This window comes from Odocoileus virginianus, chromosome 3, assembly GCF_023699985.2.
Source record: "Odocoileus virginianus isolate 20LAN1187 ecotype Illinois chromosome 3, Ovbor_1.2, whole genome shotgun sequence".
NCBI lineage: Eukaryota > Metazoa > Chordata > Mammalia > Artiodactyla > Cervidae > Odocoileus > Odocoileus virginianus.
The window spans coordinates 62,123,187-62,142,011 of record NC_069676.1 but is presented as its reverse complement, the minus strand read 5'-3'; the positions used below and the strand labels follow the sequence as shown (position 1 = coordinate 62,142,011).

Here is an 18,825-nt window from a genome sequence, read left to right as displayed (position 1 = left end):
GCCAGGCTTCTTTTTTTTTTGCCTTTTCAAGTTTTTATTTTTATACATTTTTTTTTGTATTAAAAAGAAAAGCATAATTACCACAAATTACAAACGACTAAAGCAGGACTAGAATAATGAATGAATCACTTCAGCCTGGAAAGCAGATACTCTCAATAATATTAATGTTATAATACAAGCTCATTCAAGTATTTTACATTTTTTTTCCTTGTAAATGTGATATCCTAGCACATGGTAAAGATAATGTACTATGAGCATAAGGTGGAACCTTCTCCGCAAAGCCAGATGACAAGTTTTCCTCTCCAGTCAGAATGGGCTGTATGTTCTGATCTTCTCTGCCTCTGCCATCAATGTGGCTGAAGGAGAGGGTGGGGCTGGGGCAAATCCTGGGACCCTCCCACACGAGATACTTTGGGGTCCCATTCGGGAGGGTGCCAGATGATCCAGACCACTCTACCCAGGCTTTTGGCAAAAAAACCAGCCCACCCTCCCTAACTAGTCTTCTTTGCCCCTCCTCCCACTGCCAGGGCTTTCTGAGCAGCTTTCTTTTGTAAAATCAATCACCAGGAAAGGGGAGAGAAGAACTACAATAGAACAGAACAAAAACATAACAATTTTGACATGGGGGCTCCCTGCCGGGATCTGAGCCCCAGGGGTCCAGGCTGCTGCGGCGTCGGGCAACCCCTCTCTACCCGGAGTGCCTTTCCTCCCAGGTTCAGGAGACAGCAGGAGAAACCTGCCTCTGAGCAGAGCTGAGGTACACAGACCTTCTGATGTTTGAGGCCCAAAGGTCATGTTGGTGTGGACCCATCTCGGAAAGGTACAGGATGAACGGAAGGATTGGGGCAGGCTGTTGCTTCTGTCTCAGATCTCGGATCCCCATAAAGGATGGTAGGTGTGAAGTGGCAAGCCCTGATGTCCTTTGCCACTCCTGGCATGCTTGTCACAGATACATCGGTCCTAGATTCAAGTGTCTTCAGAAAGTGAAGATGTAAACTACTCTTTGCAACATTAACTCCAAACATGTCACACACACAAAAAAAAAAAAAGAAAAAAAAGGAAGAAAAAAAGCCCCCCTCCCCATCCCCAGCCTGTATTGAGATGAAGTCCTCACCTCCCCACCCCAAAGGGGCTTCTTTCTGGGGTGTTTGTGGGGAGGGTCAGAGAGGGGATGGCAGCCCCCGGGCCTAGGAGTAAACTCTAGAGAACAGCCCTTCCCCACACCCTCCAGGCTTCCTGTGACCCCAAACCCAGCAGAGGACAAACACTGAGGTTACTGTGGTGCTGCAAACAGTACAGGGCCGAGCAACCTGAAGAACAGGGGTGATTAGGGGAGGCGGAGGTCCGGGTGTCCCATGTGTGGTGCAGCACGGGGCAGGCACCGGGAGAGGCCTCAGATTCCACTGTCGGAGCACAGACCAGACACTCATCTCGGCTTTCCAGACAACCGGCTCACAGGAATGGAGATGGGCTTCCCCATACTGGGAGGGTAGAGACTGGAGGCAGGAGGGGGTGGCACAGCAATGAGGTGCCCAAGACAGAAGACAAGGCCTTGCCAGCCTGAGATACTGGCCCCTACTCCCAAATTTAGGGCCCAACAGAGGAAGCAGTTGAAAAGGGCTGAGAGTGAGCACATGAGCACCACCCTGGGGTGAGTGTGCCATCACGCCCGCACCCAGCCCCCAGCCCAGTCTGTGAAGGTCAGTCACGGGTCACTGTCCCTAGCTTTGGCTGCCAGGAGACCAGCCATTCCACTAATCATCCGCAGCCCAAGACAAGCAGTCAGTGGCTGGAGAAGTGAAGACAGGTATACTCTATGTCCACATATACCTTTCTGCCGTGGGGCTTCTCCCACTGGCAGGATTCCCCATACCCTCATGGCCTCCTCATCACCTGTTCCCAGGCAGGGTCAACTGGAAGGTGGGCAGAGATGGCTCGCAGAGGGGTGACGCAAGATGGGGAAACCCACCCGGCCCACGGGAGGAGAACAGCATCTCTCTCCACCTTTTAAGAGACAAAGCCTCCTGGAGGTCTCAGAGCTTGATCAAGGAACGCGAGAAATGTTTCCAGGCCTCAGCTGCCGTGTGTTCACCTTTCCCCGCTGAGGTGGGGGAAGACGGTCGGGCTGAGGACAAGTGTGTCCCAGATCCAGGCCAGTGCTGTCCTCCCGCAATCTGAAGCAAACTTGGCCTTGGGGTTCCAAAGGCAGGATGACGGGTGTCACGGCAGGACGGAGCCTGGCGAGAGGACAGCACGCAGAGCGAGGACACGACGCGGCAGCAGGGTATGGACACAGGACGTCAGCTTCGAATGATGCGACAGCGGAGAAACTTTGGGCACGGCTCTGATCTGAACCGCTCCGGACTCTCTTGCCTATAGGCAGGAGGTGCTGTACATGCAACTCAGTCAAGAGACAGATTCTAACCAATCCAGCCCAGGCACATCCAGAGAAGGTGGGAGCTCTTCAAGTTGACCCCACTGAGGAAAACAGGCATTTGGGTATTTCAGATTCCCACTCCACAATAAGGCAACTTTTAAAAAAATACTATTTCCAAGAACAAACAAAAAAAATTCCAAGAGTAGGGGAAAGACATCACTTTCTGTGGATTAGGTGGGGGTTTTCTGATGGTTTTTTTTGGTCTTTTATGGTCGATTTTGTCTTTTTTTTTTTTTTTTTTTCATTTTCCCAAGGATGGAAAGGTCAGAGAAAAATAAAATAAATCATCTTTCAATAGTCTTTTCTGGTATGAGCAGCGTCTGTCTGGGCTGGAGTAAGGGGCATGGGGAGAGGGGGATGGAGAGAGGCTGAAACCTTCCCTCACCCCCACTTCTAGATCCTTTGGTTTCCTCCTCCCAGAAGATGGCAGAAGGGTGTAATGGGGACAGCAGGGGGAGAACATGGTGATGGCAAGCCCCAGATGATCAAGGGGCTGGTGCTTGTAGGGCCCAGGGACGCTGCCAGAGCCTTCTATGAAACAGTGCTGGGCAATGGGGCCCACAGGGCCTTTTCGTGGGCTGCATAGTTGGCTTGAGGGGGAGCAGGAGGCAGCTGTGGATGGGGACCAGGGTTGCGGCCTACCAGCCGCAGGCAGGGCTGCAGAGTGATTTTGGTAATCCAGACGAACTATCAATAATTTAAAACTTGATATATATATATATATATATATAAAAAATTTCCCCCCTTACCCTCCCCCCCTTAGAAGAAGCTAGGATGTGAAGAAGAGTCATGGAGAGAGAAGAGGGGAGGGGGAGTGTGGAGGCTCCTGCCCAGGGGTACCTCTGATAGCCCAAATGGTATACACATTGCTACTCAGCACGAAGGCCCATCCTAATGACTACAGGCCTGTCCCTTCTCTGTCCCCTCTCCTGGGACTGGGCACCCCCACAGACGCTCACCTACCCCCTCCATCCCTTCTCCCCCAGAACCCCAGGGCTAAAGGGCTTTTCACTTTCCCAAAGTCTGCGTATCCGAGTGCTGGCTTGTCCGTTTAGCATCTTCCCGGATGGGCTGGCCAGCAGGTGGTGTGGGGGGCTGGCTGGTGGTGGGTCTGCTGGAAGACTGGGAGGGGCACCGTTTCCTGCCCTCACCGCTGCCACCTCCTGCTGCCACTGGGTGTCGCTTGTGGTTGCCCTCCTCACCCATGGGGGGCTGTAACAAGGAGGGAGTCACAGGTGATTAGGGAGCACTACCCACACCCCCTCCCTTGCCAGGGCTATTCAGAGACCCCCTACTTCCTACCTCCCAGTGTAGATAATAAATAGGTTTATAACCCTAAAAACTAGTCACTAGTTTTATTAAGCACATCTCCACTCCAAGATGCCAAACCTTGTGCAGATTTATGCACATTTACTCACGGGGTCTACACCACCAACTAATGTAGACAGGACCATCTAGTTTCACAAATGACAACAGTAAGGCTCAGAAAAATAATCTGCTGCCTAGGGGTCCAGAACTTTTAACTGGTAAAGACAAAATCTGAACAGGCCTATCTACCACCGAAGCCCAGGCCTTTATCCATACATCTCTCCACTCCCCTTCTGGGAAGTGGCGGCTGCTCAGGAGATGGTACATGGAACATGGCATGCAATACACTAACATGCCTCCACTCAGAAGGCCCAGAGACTCCTGGGGACTGCCTCATGGCCCTAAAAAGGACACTGATCTTAAGAGTCAGACTGGGATCCAGTCTAGCCTCACCACTGCCAGAGGTTTTGTAACCCCAAGGTCACCTCTCCCCTTTCTGGGAGCCAAAGCTGAGCCCTTTCTAGGAGCCAAGGCTGAGCCCTTTCTGGGAGCCAAAGCCGAGCGCTTTCTGCTCTGCTCCCAACAGGTCTCCCTCCCTATTCTCTGCACATGCACCCCACTCTCCAGCCCCCAAAGGAGGAAGTCCTTAAGGATGGAAGAAGACGGACCCATCTTTTTGTCAGGACACCTGAGCAGTGCTGCCACTATCTCACTGGCTGGCCATGGGCTCCTGATCATCCACTGCTATAGTGATGACAATAATCCTGCCTGCTTCACTTTATAAAGGTTAAAAAGGTCAGAGCACAGTGTCTGACACACAATAAAGTCAAATTTTTTAATGTATGTGAAGACTATTACTTACTTCTATTTGTGCTTTTGCTAAAAGGTTTCAAGGGAGTAAGACGATTGGCATATCCCTACTACATTATAAACACTTTGAAGGAAAGAGTTTTACTTATCTCTGGAATCCCTGATACACTCAGGACAGAAGAGGAACCAACAGTCAGAACTCTGACCCACCACTGGATGTCACTGTTGAGTCAGTGCCAAGGAGAAGTGGGAGGAACTAGAAGGAAGGAAGAACTAGAAGAACTAGATTCACTTTATCAAGTTCTGGGGTTGGAACAGACCTCTCCCAGAAAGAATAAGAACATTTACCTAGGGTACTCATTCTGATCACCTCTAAATAGGGCATACAGGCAAAGAGGGATGGAGATAAGACAGAAAGGGCATTATGATGGTTTTAGCCACATTCACTATGGGAAAGGGAGTGAGGAGCAATCACAAACCCTCCAATGAGCCTTCACTGCCCACTTCTCACACCTTCTGTTTAAGAAACTAAAGGCCCAAATAGGGACAAGAGGAGTCCCTGAGCTAGTGGCCCAGCTGGGATCAAAACCCAGGTATACAGATCTCTGGTCCAGCTTTCTTTCTAAGACAATCAGGGTGGGAAAGATGAGAGACATCCACTCACATCCACTCGGAAGTCTTCGAGACGTCGGAATTTGCCGAGGTATTCTTGAAGTTTGGGGTCAATGTCCAAATTTTTGGCTTTGGAATATTTCAAGAAGGCCCAGAACTTCTCTAGCCCATACAGCTGACCTGCAGGGAAAGAGAGAGGTAGAAAGAAGCTTGGACGCTGAGAAGAATAGAGAGGCTCAGAAGAGGGATATATGATGTGATACAGACAAGCCCAAGGCTCACAGAGTCCCAACTCTGACTCTTACCCGCTTCATAGTCCTTCACGGTTTCCTCCTGAAAGTCCTTAAATATGTCCAGCCGGAACTTCTTCTCCAGGCCATAACTGTAGTATCGAAAAAGGCACTCCAAACCATATCTGTAGGAGATCACAAGTCAGTGAAATCAGGACAGTTTCTTTATCTGTAAACAGGAAATACATCTGGATGATAGATGAACTATGAAACCATTTAAAATCTATGGATTACTGAGAAAATGGTAAGTGTTCTCAGAGAAGGCTGGCATTTAATGCTAGTCTAAATGAGTCCAGCATTAAACGTTTGCCAAGGCTCAGCAAACTTGGGCCAAATGAACAACAGCCTTCTGCCCACACCCGTTTGCCTATGAAGTATCACTGGTTACTTTCTACTGCTAGAGCAGAGGAGTAGTTGTAACTGAGACTTTATGTTCCACAAACCTAAGATATTTGTTGTCTGTCTCCTAAGCAAAGTTTGTCCATCACCAGCATGAGCTCTCTGCAAAGCCATTTGACCATGGTAATTAGATCATCTATTCACTTACCGGACTCAGAAATTTCAATTCTAGCAACGTATACAGGGAAATAACAAAAAATGTATACAGGGAAATAACAAAAAATGTAGATTTAGATTTTATAGATGTACCAAAATTGTTCGGAGCAGCATTCTTTTGAAAAACTTAAGTCTTAGAAAAGTGATTAAGAAAAATCATGGCAACTGTATAACAAAATAATACAATCTATCTAAAATTATAATTTAAGTATACACCGATGGATACACTTAAGGAGATGTTGATGATACATTATAAAGTAGAAAAGACATGTTTCAAAGTGTTATGGGTAGACAAACACATTTTGTAAACAAGTAAATTTTAAGTCTACACATGCACACAAAGTCTGGAAGGGCACAGAGCAGTATGTTAAATATACACTGACACTGGTTATCTTCAGAAGGTAGGATTTTCAAATGATCTTATCTCTATTTTCTAAACTTTCAGCCAAAAGCATAAAACTTTTTTAAGATGGCAAAAAGGTTAAGTATTTTAACAACATGGAGAAACGCTCATGCTTATAAATGATGAAGAACGTATTAAAAAAAGCATTCCTTGCATGACCTGAACACATAAATATGGCAGAACATTAACATTGGTTGTCTCTGGACTGAAGGATGTTATCCCCCAGCTTCCTTAAACATTTGTCCTTTTCAGATTGTTGACAGAAAACATTTTACTTGGGAAGAAAGTGTCCCATTAGTTTTTTTTTTTTTTAAATAGCAAAAACATTAAAAACCACTGAAGTATCTATTAATAGGAGGCTAGTTAAATAAATTATAGTTCATCTATACAGTAAGACTACATAAGCCATAAAAAAACCCAAGAAAGTTATTTACATGTGGATATGGAATGATCTCTAAAATACAGCATTAATTAAAAAAGCAAGGTGCAAAAAAAAAAGCAAGGTGCAAAATATTACCTAACAGAGGCCATCTTTTACATGAAGAGGTGTGGGGAGAGAGGAGACTACACAGGTCTGTCCTTGCTCGTGTAAGCAAAGTATTTTTAGAAAGAACTCACAAGATTCTAACAATACTGGCTGCCTGTGGGGAAAGGAACCAGATGGCCAGAAAACTAGGATGAGATAGACTTCTCAACTATATAACCTTATGACTTCTTTCAATTTTGAATATATTACTTACTCAAAAGTACTAATTTTTCTTTTATAAAGTACATGAAATATATACACAATGGATTTCCTATCACAGTTCTGGAAGCGGACCCAACACAGATAGCCTCTCTCACCATCCCTCAAGCACCAGTCAAGGGTCTTCACCCCAATCTCACTCACCTGTAGCCTTCTTTGGCATCCTCCAGAGCCAGCTGCTTGAATTCCTCATACATCTTTTTGTTGAAGTGATCTCGGAGGAAGAAGGACCAGAAGCGGAAAAGAGTGTTCATCTCCTGAGACTGGCCAATGCCCAAGCGTTTTCGCTCTGATTGGGGAGGAAAAGAGGAAAGATATGTTTTAGAGCCAGGCTGCCTGTGCTGTGGGGGACAAATGATCCTGTGGCTCAAAGACATCGGTCCTTTCTCCTCCCAATTCCCCTGCTCATCACTGTTAAGTCTCGGGGAACTATTTACTGAGGACTAACTACTCTGCAGCAAGCCCTGCTGCTGGGCCCGGGGCCTGAACACCCCCAGAAGTAGGCTGCATCTGCTTCTGAAGCAGGCATCCTGGTCCACCTCTCCACCTCAGTGTAGTTAGAACTGCTCTCAGTGTAGTTAGAACCAGGAAAAGCACAAATAAGTAATCCGTGCACTCAACAAATTATATTCATCATATCATCGTTACCAGTCATTTTAGGAGTCCTACAACATTAAGTAAAAAATGGTACGTGTGAGGGAGGTTCAAGAGGGAGGAGACATGTATATACCTATGGCTGATTCAAGCTGATGTATGGGAGAAACCAACACAATATTGTAAAGCCATTATCTTCCAATTAAAAAGTTAAAAAGATATACACACACACACACACACACACCACCAAAGAACAAGAAACAACAGATAAAGTTTTTAAAATCTGGTATCATTTAAAAATTAAGAACCTTTGTACTTCTAAGGACATGATCAACAAACAAGGTGAAAAGACAACCCTCAGGATGGGAAAAATATTTACAAGTTATGTTATCTGATAAGGGACTTAGAATAAAAACTCATTACAACTTAATAACAAAGACAAATAATTCAGTTAAAAAACAGACAAAGGATATGAATGGACATTTCTCCAAAGAAGATATACAAACGGCCAAGAAGCGTATGAAAAAATGCTCAACATCATATCAAATAAAATAAAAACTATTACAGGATATCATTGCATACTCACTAGGATGGTTATACTCAAAAGACGACAGTAAGTGTCAGGAGGATATGGAGAAATCAGAACCCCCATACACTGCTGTGAGTAATATAAAATGATGCCGCTACTTAAGAAAACAGTCTTGCAGCAGTTCCTCAAAAACGTTACACAAAACTACCCTATTATATGACCCAGGAATTACACTCTTCCACTCAAGATAAATGAAAACCTATGTCCACACAAAAACATGTACAGGAATGTTCAAAGTAGCATTACAAGGCAGAAAAGACAAGGCAGAAATTTTGTCCATCAACTGACGAATGGATAAACAAAAAAAGGTGGTATCATCCACAGAATGTTGTTTGATAATAAAAAGGCATTAAGTACTGATACACGGTACAACATAAATGAACCTTGAAATTATACGCTAAAGGAAAGGAGGCAGTCACAGAGGGTCACAAGTTCTATGAAGTCAAACCCACAGAGACAGTAGACTGGTGGCTGTGTGGGTCTGGGAGGAGCTGGGGAGCTGGAGGGATGGGGGCGACTAGTAAGGGGCACAGGGCTTGTAAGGTAACGAAAATGTTCTGAAATGGATTCTGGTGATGGATGCACAGCTCAAATATAAAAGCCACTGAGTTTATACACTTAAAAATAGGCGAATCATACAGTGTGTGAACTGTATTTCACTAACGCTGTTATTACACACACATACACATGCAGAGGGAAGTAAGGTAGATGAATCAAGCATTGAGCAGCCATGTTTTGCTGAATAAAAGGGGGCTGAGTGACCAGTAACTCTAAGTGAGCATGGCTCTGAGCATCTTTAGAGACAACCCAAGAGAAACCTACAGCTAAAAGGTTATCTCCTTTTGTGGTAAAAGGAAACATGTGAGTATCTAGAGAGGTTATCTCCTTACATTCTCATCCAGAGTAGGGGTTAGCCATCTTTTTTTCTGTAAGGGGCTAGAGAGTAAATATTTTAGGTTTTGCAGGTCACATATGATCTCTGTCATAAGTCTCACCCTCCCCACCCCCACCTAAGAATGTTAAAACAAAAACTGTTCTTAGCTCCAGGGCCGTACAAAGACAGGCTGCTGGCTGGATTTGGTCCACAGATCATCATCTTTCTGGAGAATATATGCTGCCTCACGCATATTTGTTTGTGACATCAATGGTTTCACCAGAAACAGGAAAGAAAACGCCTGATTTTTTTTTTTTTTAATACCAATAGAGAAAAATCAAGGAACAGGAATATTCTAAGCACCAGATCCTCTTTGCCGCCTATATTCCAAAACTAACTTCAGTCCTTCCTACTATGCTATGTCACTTCTTGCTCTGAGGCTAGAGGGAACAGTCACCTGCTCCACCAGCCCTTACTCCGGATCTCAGCAGTGGCCCAGGAAGCTCCGCCTTTCCCTCTGTGCTTACCATTAAGGCAGCGCCTACGATACTTGTGGTAGACGTGTTGTGTGAAGCCGTTCTCCTTCAGCAGCTCGTGGGAAGGATGTTGGAACTTGGGCAGCGACTGAGGGGTACAGCCATAGCTGCCAACTGCAGGCGTGCCTTCTGAGGGGCTGGAGCTGCAGATACCATGAAACAGAGTGTCACCAGGTTCCCCAGAGCAGCCAACCATCAGATAGAAGGGGTCCCTCTGGTTCCTTCCAGCCTTCAACATCCAGCCTCTCAGTGTAACAAAGAGGCCCACGTACTGTACTAGATCCTTAATTAACTATATGCATGGATCTCACTTATTATAACCATGGGTCTCACTTACTCAACCTTTGGATTTTTTTTAACATCGAGGACATTGGGGCTCACAGAGACTGGAAGTCTTGCCCTGTCACAGAGCTAATATTTAACATCTCAGCTCTGTACAATGCCCAAACCTGAGCTTTTAGCTGTTTATTTATCCCATGTTAACATTTAACTTTCCTTGCTGAGATGTAATGGGTTAACCCATCCATATTTTTTGTAAAACCACCACCTACCTATCTTTGCAGGGAATAAATAAGAGTGCATAGGTCAGTGGCTCCCATACCTGCTCTGGAATTCAGAACACTGGGGTCATTTTCCTGAGAATAAATAAAAAGGAATCCAGGCCCTACCCCCAGAAGCTGCTCCAGCAGACCTAGGGTGGAGAATCTAGGAAGCTGTACTTTTATTCAACTCCTGAGCTATCCTGAGGGAGGCAGCAGATATACATGTCTGAAATCAACTGAGCTCACCTCCCATGAGAATGCCACGCAGCCACCACACTTCAGAAAGCAGCCTTCTTCTCCCCAGGATCTGGATTAAGCTCTCTAGACTACTCCTGGTGTTTTGGATTTGGATGAGGGCCCCTTCCTTAATTTCCCTTCATTTGCAGACCAAAGAGGTACTCTCGTCTTGGTCTCATCACTGTCACAGCTCTGCTGCCCTCCCTGCAGTCGGCCTGTCGCCCCTTCCCAGGGCCCACACCTGATGGAAGCAGTCCGGGGCCTGTGTTCGCGGGAATCCATCACCCAGCCCACGTGACTCTCCAAAGGTGGGTTCGAGCTGTGTCTTGTCTTCCTTTTCCGAGGTGTCTGCAAAGGTCAGTGTGGGATTTGTTAATACACAGTCATACTCTTATGACTCTCAGGAGCATCAAGTATTTGTAGGATTACGATACCCTCCTAAAGTCTGAGTTATCTCCCAATTTACAAAGCATCTTCATATCTAGTCTCACGTGATGCCCACAGCTGAAGGAGGAACTGGCACACCTACCTGACAGGTGACACGATTGAGGCTTGCGGGGATATGACCTGCTCAAGGACCTGCTGAGTTCTCCTCAGACCTTATCAGGGCTGCATGGGGCCTCCACTCCCACCCCTCATTCCACACTGCAGATGAGGTCACTCAATCCCAGTGGGCCCACTAGCCTAAGAATACAGAACAGCTGGCGGGAGGGGCGGGGGCGGGATGTAGTACTTTCTTAGCTCAAGACAAGGGAGAGAAGCAGAGCCCTAGAAGGCAGTCAAGTGAGCCCAGGACTTAGTGGCTCAGCATCAACGCCTCACCTTAGCATCCAGTGTCCGACCTTCCTTCACCACTGGATAAAACCGTGATGTCTGGCTTGAATCTTTGAGCTGCGGTGTCCGGGGTGTGCGGGGGGTCCTGGCATTGCGGTAGTTTGGCGACTCTGGGACAGTGGTTGGTAGAGAGCGGGCGATGGTGGAAGGCTCGGGAGCACCGAACAGCTTATTAGCCAGGGCATCAGTGGGAACTGCAGAAGCAGAGTGGGGAGGTAGGCCTGTGACTGCCTGTCTCAAGAAGCCCCGTACGACAGCTCCAGACTCTCCCACTCAGGCCAGGGTGGCAGGGTCATCCTCACCTTGCTGGAAGCGAGGTGGTCCAGGAGGGACCTCCTGGTTGGGATCCACAGGGGGCTCAGGGGTTAGCGTGTCAAACTGCTCCCGACTGATCATATTGACTTTCTTGAAGTTCTCGACTTCTTGCTGCAGAGGACACAAGATGGGTGGGGGAAAGAGGCTGGTAAGAGGACTGCCCTAGCCTGTTTTAGGAATCAAGACAGACAGGAAGTTGAAGAGGGCAGTTCCCACGTCCACATACGTGCAATTCTGGTCCCCAGGCTCTCAGCTGCCCATCACCACACCTCAACCCCAGGTGCCCAGGCTTGAGCGTGCTCACCCAGCAGGGCTAAAGACTTGCCCAGGCCTCCCTGCAGCAGAACTGAGGTCAGAACTCCAGCCCCCCCGGAACCTGCTATAGCTTCCCCTCCCCAACTCTCTTCCTGCAATTCTCTCATCTCGAAACACATTACTACCACCACTCACTACAGAGGTCACCAGAAGCCAACTAACCACCAGACACATCCACTCTGTAAAATGCCTACAATGCCAGTTTTGACTCTTTCTAGGCAGCAGTGAGTTTTTAAAAGACCTATCTTTTCTCCATATTCCACACTCAAAAGCAAGTTCCTCAAAAGACCTTTAAACTTTAATACATGCACAAATATTTAAGAATAGAAATGACAATCCAATCTTATTCTTCACAAAAGTATCTAGCCAACCTCTGAAATTAAACATGGATGATCAAGCAGCAGGATGATCACCTCTCACATGGGCAGTTTACAGTGTTTATACACTTCTTCTCATTCTTAATGCCCCCCTCAAACAGTGTCAATCGTCACCCCCTTTTATTAGATGAGGGTGCTGAGGTTCTATGCCCGAGGTCGCGCGCTTGTCAGCTTTCCTCTGCCTCACGTCACAGGCACCCTAGGCCCCCACCACCAGCCCAAGGCTCACCTTGATCTGGGAATACTCGGGTTCGAACTTCTCAGTCCACAGGTCCTGCTCGTAGTAGAAGAGCCCATCATTAATGACCTTGGCCAGCTCAGCACTCATCTTGGCACGAGAGGTATGGTTGCCAGTGCGGTCGCCCCCCGGGTGCCGGCGCATGTAAGGTGGTGTCTGAGTGACAATGAGGATTTTGTTGACATCCCGGTCATCAATTTCATAGTCAGAATCCTCATCAGACCAGGCGGTAAAGGTGTTTTTTCGCCCATCCATCTGCTCCATTTCCTCGTCAAACAGGAAATCCAGTTCCTCTTGCTCATCTTGATCCTTGGACATCAGCTGCTGAGACGGCAGATGCTGAGGCAGAGTGGTTGAGTGAACAAACCTGGGCTCCTCTGACTTCTAAAATGGGGGGAAACCAAAGAGAGACAGAATCACCAGTAAGTCCTTAGACCAGGCTGTCACTGTCCCCTGAGAGAAGCCCTGACCCCTCAACATGGGACTTTTACATCTGCAGCCCTGATAATGACACTAAGTCACAGCTGTCAGCACTGGAGTCACTCACAAAACAATGATGTCCCATAGGACTCTGGGTTTCTCCACTCACAGTTCACATCAGTCATTCACAAACATTGAGACGACAAGTTCCCTTTATGTATGAAGTGCACTCTCATTTACCTAAATACACATCCCTCCACAGCACCTGGCCTCCAAGTGGGTACATGAAGAAGTTCAATAGGCTAATTCATCCATTTCTCCACCCCCAACTCCTCCCAATAAGCTGGAAGCTTCATCAGGCAAGAACCACAGCTGCCTTGCCTTCCATTATACCCTCAGAATTTAGATTGGGACCGAACAACAGCCCACGTTCAACTATTTGCTAAATGGGTAAGAACCCACTGGTACCAGGCCCTGTGAACATGACCAGATCCTTGAACGGAGCTCACAGTTTAGTGGCAGAAAAAGTCAACCAACCAATCAGCTGCAGTGTGATGGTAAAGGCTATAAATAGGCCTCATGGGAGTACTTAGGGAGGAGCACTCAGGCAACCGGGGGTGCGAATGGGGACACTCGGGGAAGGCTTCTGTGAAGAAGTGATTACGAAAGGGCCCGTTTAAGTAAGCCAGGTGAAGGCAGGGACAAAGACTGTTAAGAGGCAAAACAGACAAAAACCCAAAAACACGGCATGTCCCAAAGGCAAAAGAAAAAACAAGACTCTTTTCAGCCAAAACAAAGTATTTCAGAGTGTTGATAGGCTGAATCTATCTGAAAGTTTTTGGAGGTAAAACATCTGTTTACCTCACAGAACATATTTAAACATTAATTCCCTGCTGTGCCAAAAAAAACTTTTCTGTATAAATCTTAAAACTATTCTCTTTTACAAGGGTCAGGGTAGGCCAAGTGGAAGTGGAGGGCTCTAATCCTGGAATGGGGGCTAAGGCCTTTCCAAAGCCTTTGCAGTCTTCAGGACTGGACTGAACCTTGTCAGGTCCTTGTCCACTTACTACCTTGTCCTCACAATTCTAGCCTATCTGACACTTCTTGAACAACCAGAATAGACAGGGAAGTTGGGGGTGTGGGGCAAGAAGAAGACGAGGGAGTCGATCACAGTAGTATGGTTGGAAAGGGGGCACAGAATTCCATAGACCCAAAGTCCAAGGTCATCTGTCATGTCTCCTCTCAAGGCCTAGACCAAGGTATCCAAAGAAAGGATGGCTGTGGGCAGGTGAATGGAGTAGAAGTTTGCTCCTCAAATTTTAGTTTGAGATTGAGACACTTCTCTAACAGAGGACTATATGTGAGCTACTCACTATTTCTAGAGCAATCTAACCCCTCCTTCCTTTCAGCCTAAGATAGAGAAAGTGAGGACTTCAGATACTAGAGAAGTTTCCCAAGATCACCAGCCAGCAATGACAGAAGACCTGTGTTCCAGTCTAGACTCTAACTCTCCAGGCCATGGGTCTGCTCCTTCTCCCTTCCCTTTTCAAAGGATTTGATGGAGTTATATGTGAGCCTGTGAGGACAAATTCAGGGAGAAGTCGCTAAATAATGCAGCCACAAGGACTTAGATGAGACAAAAACAACAGCCAAGGGACTTCCCTGATGGCCCAGTGGCTAAGACTGCATTTCCACTGCAGGGGGCATGAGTCTGATTCCTGGTCAGGGAACTAATAGCCCACATGCCACACAGAGTGGCCAAATAAGCCCCCAAACAAACCCCCCTGAAAAATCAAACAAAAAAACCCAGCCAGGTATTAAGAAACATTTAATTTTCAATGAGATTTCTGCCAGAGGCTGCATGATCTCCTCCTGTGAAAAATGCCACTCAGGAACTACAGAGCGAGAGCTGTCATGAGGGGTGATCCACTGGAAATGGAAACAGGCCATATCAGCCTTCCTGCACTCACTGGTGACCTGCTGCTTACATCACAACCCTGAACCACCTGGCCTGACTGCTACTCCCTCAGAACACAGAGCTCTGTGCCTATGTGATACCCGTTCCGCACTCTCCTGCCTAAGACCCTAGAATCCAGGATAGGGACAGGCCTCACCCACCTTGGGTCGTGCCGGAGAGGGCCGAGGCCTTTTCTTCACTTCAATCCAGTTCTCAGAATCCAGGTCGGGGAGGCTGGCGGACAGGCCCTTGGGCAGTGTCTTTAGGTTGCTGACCTCCTCTGTTTTGGTTGGCACTGGAGTGACCGCACGGGGAGAGCCAGGCGCTGACTCTAAAGGGTGGAAAGGGGAGGTCCTCATCCCACCAGCCCTCCTCCTGATGCCAGCCCTGAGCAGGACTGCTGGCCGGAAGACAAGGGCAACAGGGAGGCATCCACAGGCCAGAGGGGTACCTACCTGTCTCTTTCTGGTAGTGCTGGCGGGGCACAAACTCTGGGCAGTTGAGAAGCTGGGAGAAATCGGTCTGGGAATAGTCCACTATTGGGGGACCAGGAAGAGGCCATTTCTCTGGCTCCTCCCTCCTGCGTACTTTTTCCTCAACAATCTCCACCACTTTGCTGTCTTTTAGGGCCTGCAGGGGAGGAGGAGGGAGAAGATGTAGAGGGAAGACATGGACAGACCGAGATCTTGGAAGCTGGGGCAGGACTGAGCCCCATGAGCTCAGCGCAAAGTCCAGAGTTGGCAGGAGTATAAGAAAACTGGCCCTATCTTCCACAACCAGCAGACGAGTGAGATGTTCAAACTTATAAGAGGTACCAACATGCAAAACACACTTGCCCTTTGACCCTGCCAGTCTACTTCCAGGAATCAATCCCGGGGAAATACTTGTACCAACAGGTGACAACATGTATAAGATATGGATAAAAGGCCATTCGCAGCAACACTGCCTGCAAAACGAAAAAACTGGGAACTACCTAAACTTGCCACTACACAGGCAACCAATTATGGCCATCCATTCAACCCAACACTACTCAGGCTTAAAAATCAGCTTTAAATGTGTTGAGGTGGTTAACAGTCACAAAAACCACGTCTAGGTCAATGAGTTTAAGATTCCACTGATATTGGAATTCTTAAGTAAAAACATGCAAATGCACACAAATTTTTCTAGGATTCACAGGTAAAGGGCTACAGGTATCTATCTCTGGGGAAAGGGGGTGAAGTAATGGAGAGTAGAGAAGTTTTCTTTTCAAATTCTTTTAAATGGAAAAGAAAAACATTTCAACATGTGACAACATACTCTGTTGGTGAGGCTGGGGAAAGAGGCATTCTCATACACTGCTGGTGAGATTGCAGAAAGCACACCCACTAGAAAGGGAATCAGGTAACAGCTAGTAAAATTATATACGCATTTGCCCTTTAGTTCAACCATCCCACTCCTACACCAAAGACACACTGGCTAAACCACAAAAAGATATATATATACACAACTGTAAATAAGAACGAGGAGTATCTTTCTATTACCACTACCACTACTAAGTGGTCAGCTCCCAGATACATTAAGTGAAAGCAAAAAATAGTGAAGAAATATATGTGCTATGTTACCATTCATCTAAGAAAGGGTAAGTATATAATACAGAGAGGCATTTACTTATTTTTTTTTTTAATGGAAGCATTCAAAAAGGTTTGCTTATAGTAAAAGGGGAAAAAGTATTAAGAAAATCTTTTAAGTTGGACTTTCAACATACCATTTGCCTTTGGAACCACATATTTTATATAAATGAAAAACAAGTAAGAAATTAGGGGTAAGAAAGCATTCCCGAAAATGTGAGAGCAAAGCAAAATTACTAAAACTAATATGTACACAGCCACACAAAAATTACTTCGACTTAAGAAAATACTCACTGACTGTACAAATGGGGAAAAAAAATTTTTAGGAGTAGGAGAGGTACTGTAAGAGGTACTGTAAGCATAATGTGTAGAGTAAAACACATGAATAGTTATGTTGATGTTGTTTGGAATCAGGATTTTTGGCATGGGAGAAAGTAATAGTTACAAACATAAAAGATTCTTGGGTTAAGTAAAGACACTGTAGAAATATTAACAGAAAATATCAATGTAATCTCATGATGTATTAAAAAAATGACCAATCGTAGCAATAAACACCCTACAACTCAGGCTGTGATATCTAAATATCAGAATTACCATTTCCCCAAAATAAAGGACCTAGAGTGTCTTCAAGAAAAAAAAAGGCCATTCCAGATCTGAGGCAACAAAAGTACAAGATGAACCAGGGTCCCACTGGCAATGATTTGATTGAGCATAATAACTACAATAAATTAAACAAAATGCTTGAATCTACTAGTCTGTAATGATACTAAAACAAAAACAAACAAAACAACAAACTGAAACCTTACTAGTTACCTTTGAAGGTTATTAGCGATCAGCTCACAATTTTGAGAATTGGTTAACAAAGGAACAGATCAAGCACTTAACTGCCCTTCCTGTACAAACTACACGCTGCTGCTTTTTTTTTTTTTTTACATGCTTCTTGGTAACCAAATAGCTGATAAGACAAAGTACCTCCTTAAAGAGTTATGCCAGCAAACAAATACAGACAGACAGAACATAAACATTCTATAGTTTCTAATGAAGTAACAGGTAATGACTTACAGCTTTTATGACAAAAAAGAGAACCAGGTGAAGCATTCATTAAGTGCCACCTGAGAGAATATATCACTATCTATACAGTATTCTCCACAAGGAGGGAGAAAGGAAGAAAAACACCTGAATCTGATCAGGTCTCTAAATCACTAATTTACAAAAAATCTGGAATATGGAACATGTAAAATGTACCACTGTGTCCTATGGAAAATTCTACAAGCTGTATAATCTAGCATTCCAACAAAAAACTGCAAGGAAAGAGAGAGAAGAAGAGATATCATAAGACAATGTATTGATCTTATCTGGATCCTGATTCACAAACTACTGAAAGAAAACTTCTGAAACGGGGCGGGGGGGGGGGGGGGGTGAATTGGCAACTGAACAAATATCTGGTGATATTGAAGAATCATTAATATTTTTACATGCAATAATGATATAGTGAGTACTTTTCTTTAACAGGTCTTTATCTTTTGGAGATAAATTAACTGAAACATGGATAAAATGTCAGATTACTGGAGATTTTTCTTCAAAGTAATCTGGGCAAGGAAACAGATGAGAAGATAGATGGAATAAGAGTGGCCATGAATTGATAGCTGCTGAGACTGGGTAATGGGCTCATTACACCACTGGATTGACTTCTGTAAATCTTCCGTGTCTGATGTCTTCCATGATAAAGGGGTGAGCAAGAGAGGGGGAGGAAGGTGAGATAGAGAAGGGAAGGGAAGGAGGAGAGGGAGGGAGAGAGAGAGAAGCTGGCCAAGCCTTGGAATCTTAGCACAAGTAATGAGATGAGGACTCTTCTGGGGTTCTTGGGCTTGACCCAAACTCCAGTTCCTTAAGTAAGGATCTTTCTTTCCCCTCCACCCCAGCCCCAGGGAGGGAGACATACCGCAAAGATGAGTGAAATGTCAGTGGTAAGGGCCTGCACTCGGTGGAAGGACGCAATAAGTGTCATGGGAAGGAAACCGTCAGCATCCATTTTTCGTCGCAGGAAGAAGTCTCGCTCTAAATTGTCCACGCTGAAGTAGTATTCACTAGGTGGAGGGGAAAAGTGTGATTGCTCCATCATGTGAGAATATGCCTTCTTTGTTCTGTACATTCCAGGAACCTCACACAGCCTCTGACCAACCCTGTCCCTCTGTATTTACAACCTTAAAGGCTGGAAAGAGATGATGTT

At 45.8% G+C, this 18,825-nt stretch overlaps 1 protein-coding gene across 3 annotated transcripts in view; it reads right to left on the bottom strand.

Annotated features, from left to right (window-relative positions):
• Positions 1 to 7: 7 nt before the first annotated feature.
• LARP1 (La ribonucleoprotein 1, translational regulator) overlaps positions 8 to 18,825 on the bottom strand; it is a 58,266-nt gene continuing 39,448 nt past the window's right edge. For all 3 annotated transcript variants that reach the window (XM_070465684.1, XM_070465685.1, XM_070465686.1), the window contains exons 8-19: positions 18,538 to 18,682; positions 15,444 to 15,618; positions 15,150 to 15,319; positions 12,603 to 12,995; positions 11,669 to 11,792; positions 11,355 to 11,560; positions 10,774 to 10,880; positions 9,745 to 9,896; positions 7,305 to 7,449; positions 5,473 to 5,582; positions 5,220 to 5,347; positions 8 to 3,649 (exon numbers count right to left, since the gene is read on the bottom strand). In XM_070465684.1, coding sequence (XP_070321785.1) covers positions 3,446 to 3,649; positions 5,220 to 5,347; positions 5,473 to 5,582; positions 7,305 to 7,449; positions 9,745 to 9,896; positions 10,774 to 10,880; positions 11,355 to 11,560; positions 11,669 to 11,792; positions 12,603 to 12,995; positions 15,150 to 15,319; positions 15,444 to 15,618; positions 18,538 to 18,682 — 2,059 coding nt within the window. In that variant the 3' untranslated portion in view covers positions 8 to 3,445. The remainder of the gene's footprint in view (positions 3,650 to 5,219; positions 5,348 to 5,472; positions 5,583 to 7,304; positions 7,450 to 9,744; positions 9,897 to 10,773; positions 10,881 to 11,354; positions 11,561 to 11,668; positions 11,793 to 12,602; positions 12,996 to 15,149; positions 15,320 to 15,443; positions 15,619 to 18,537; positions 18,683 to 18,825) is intronic.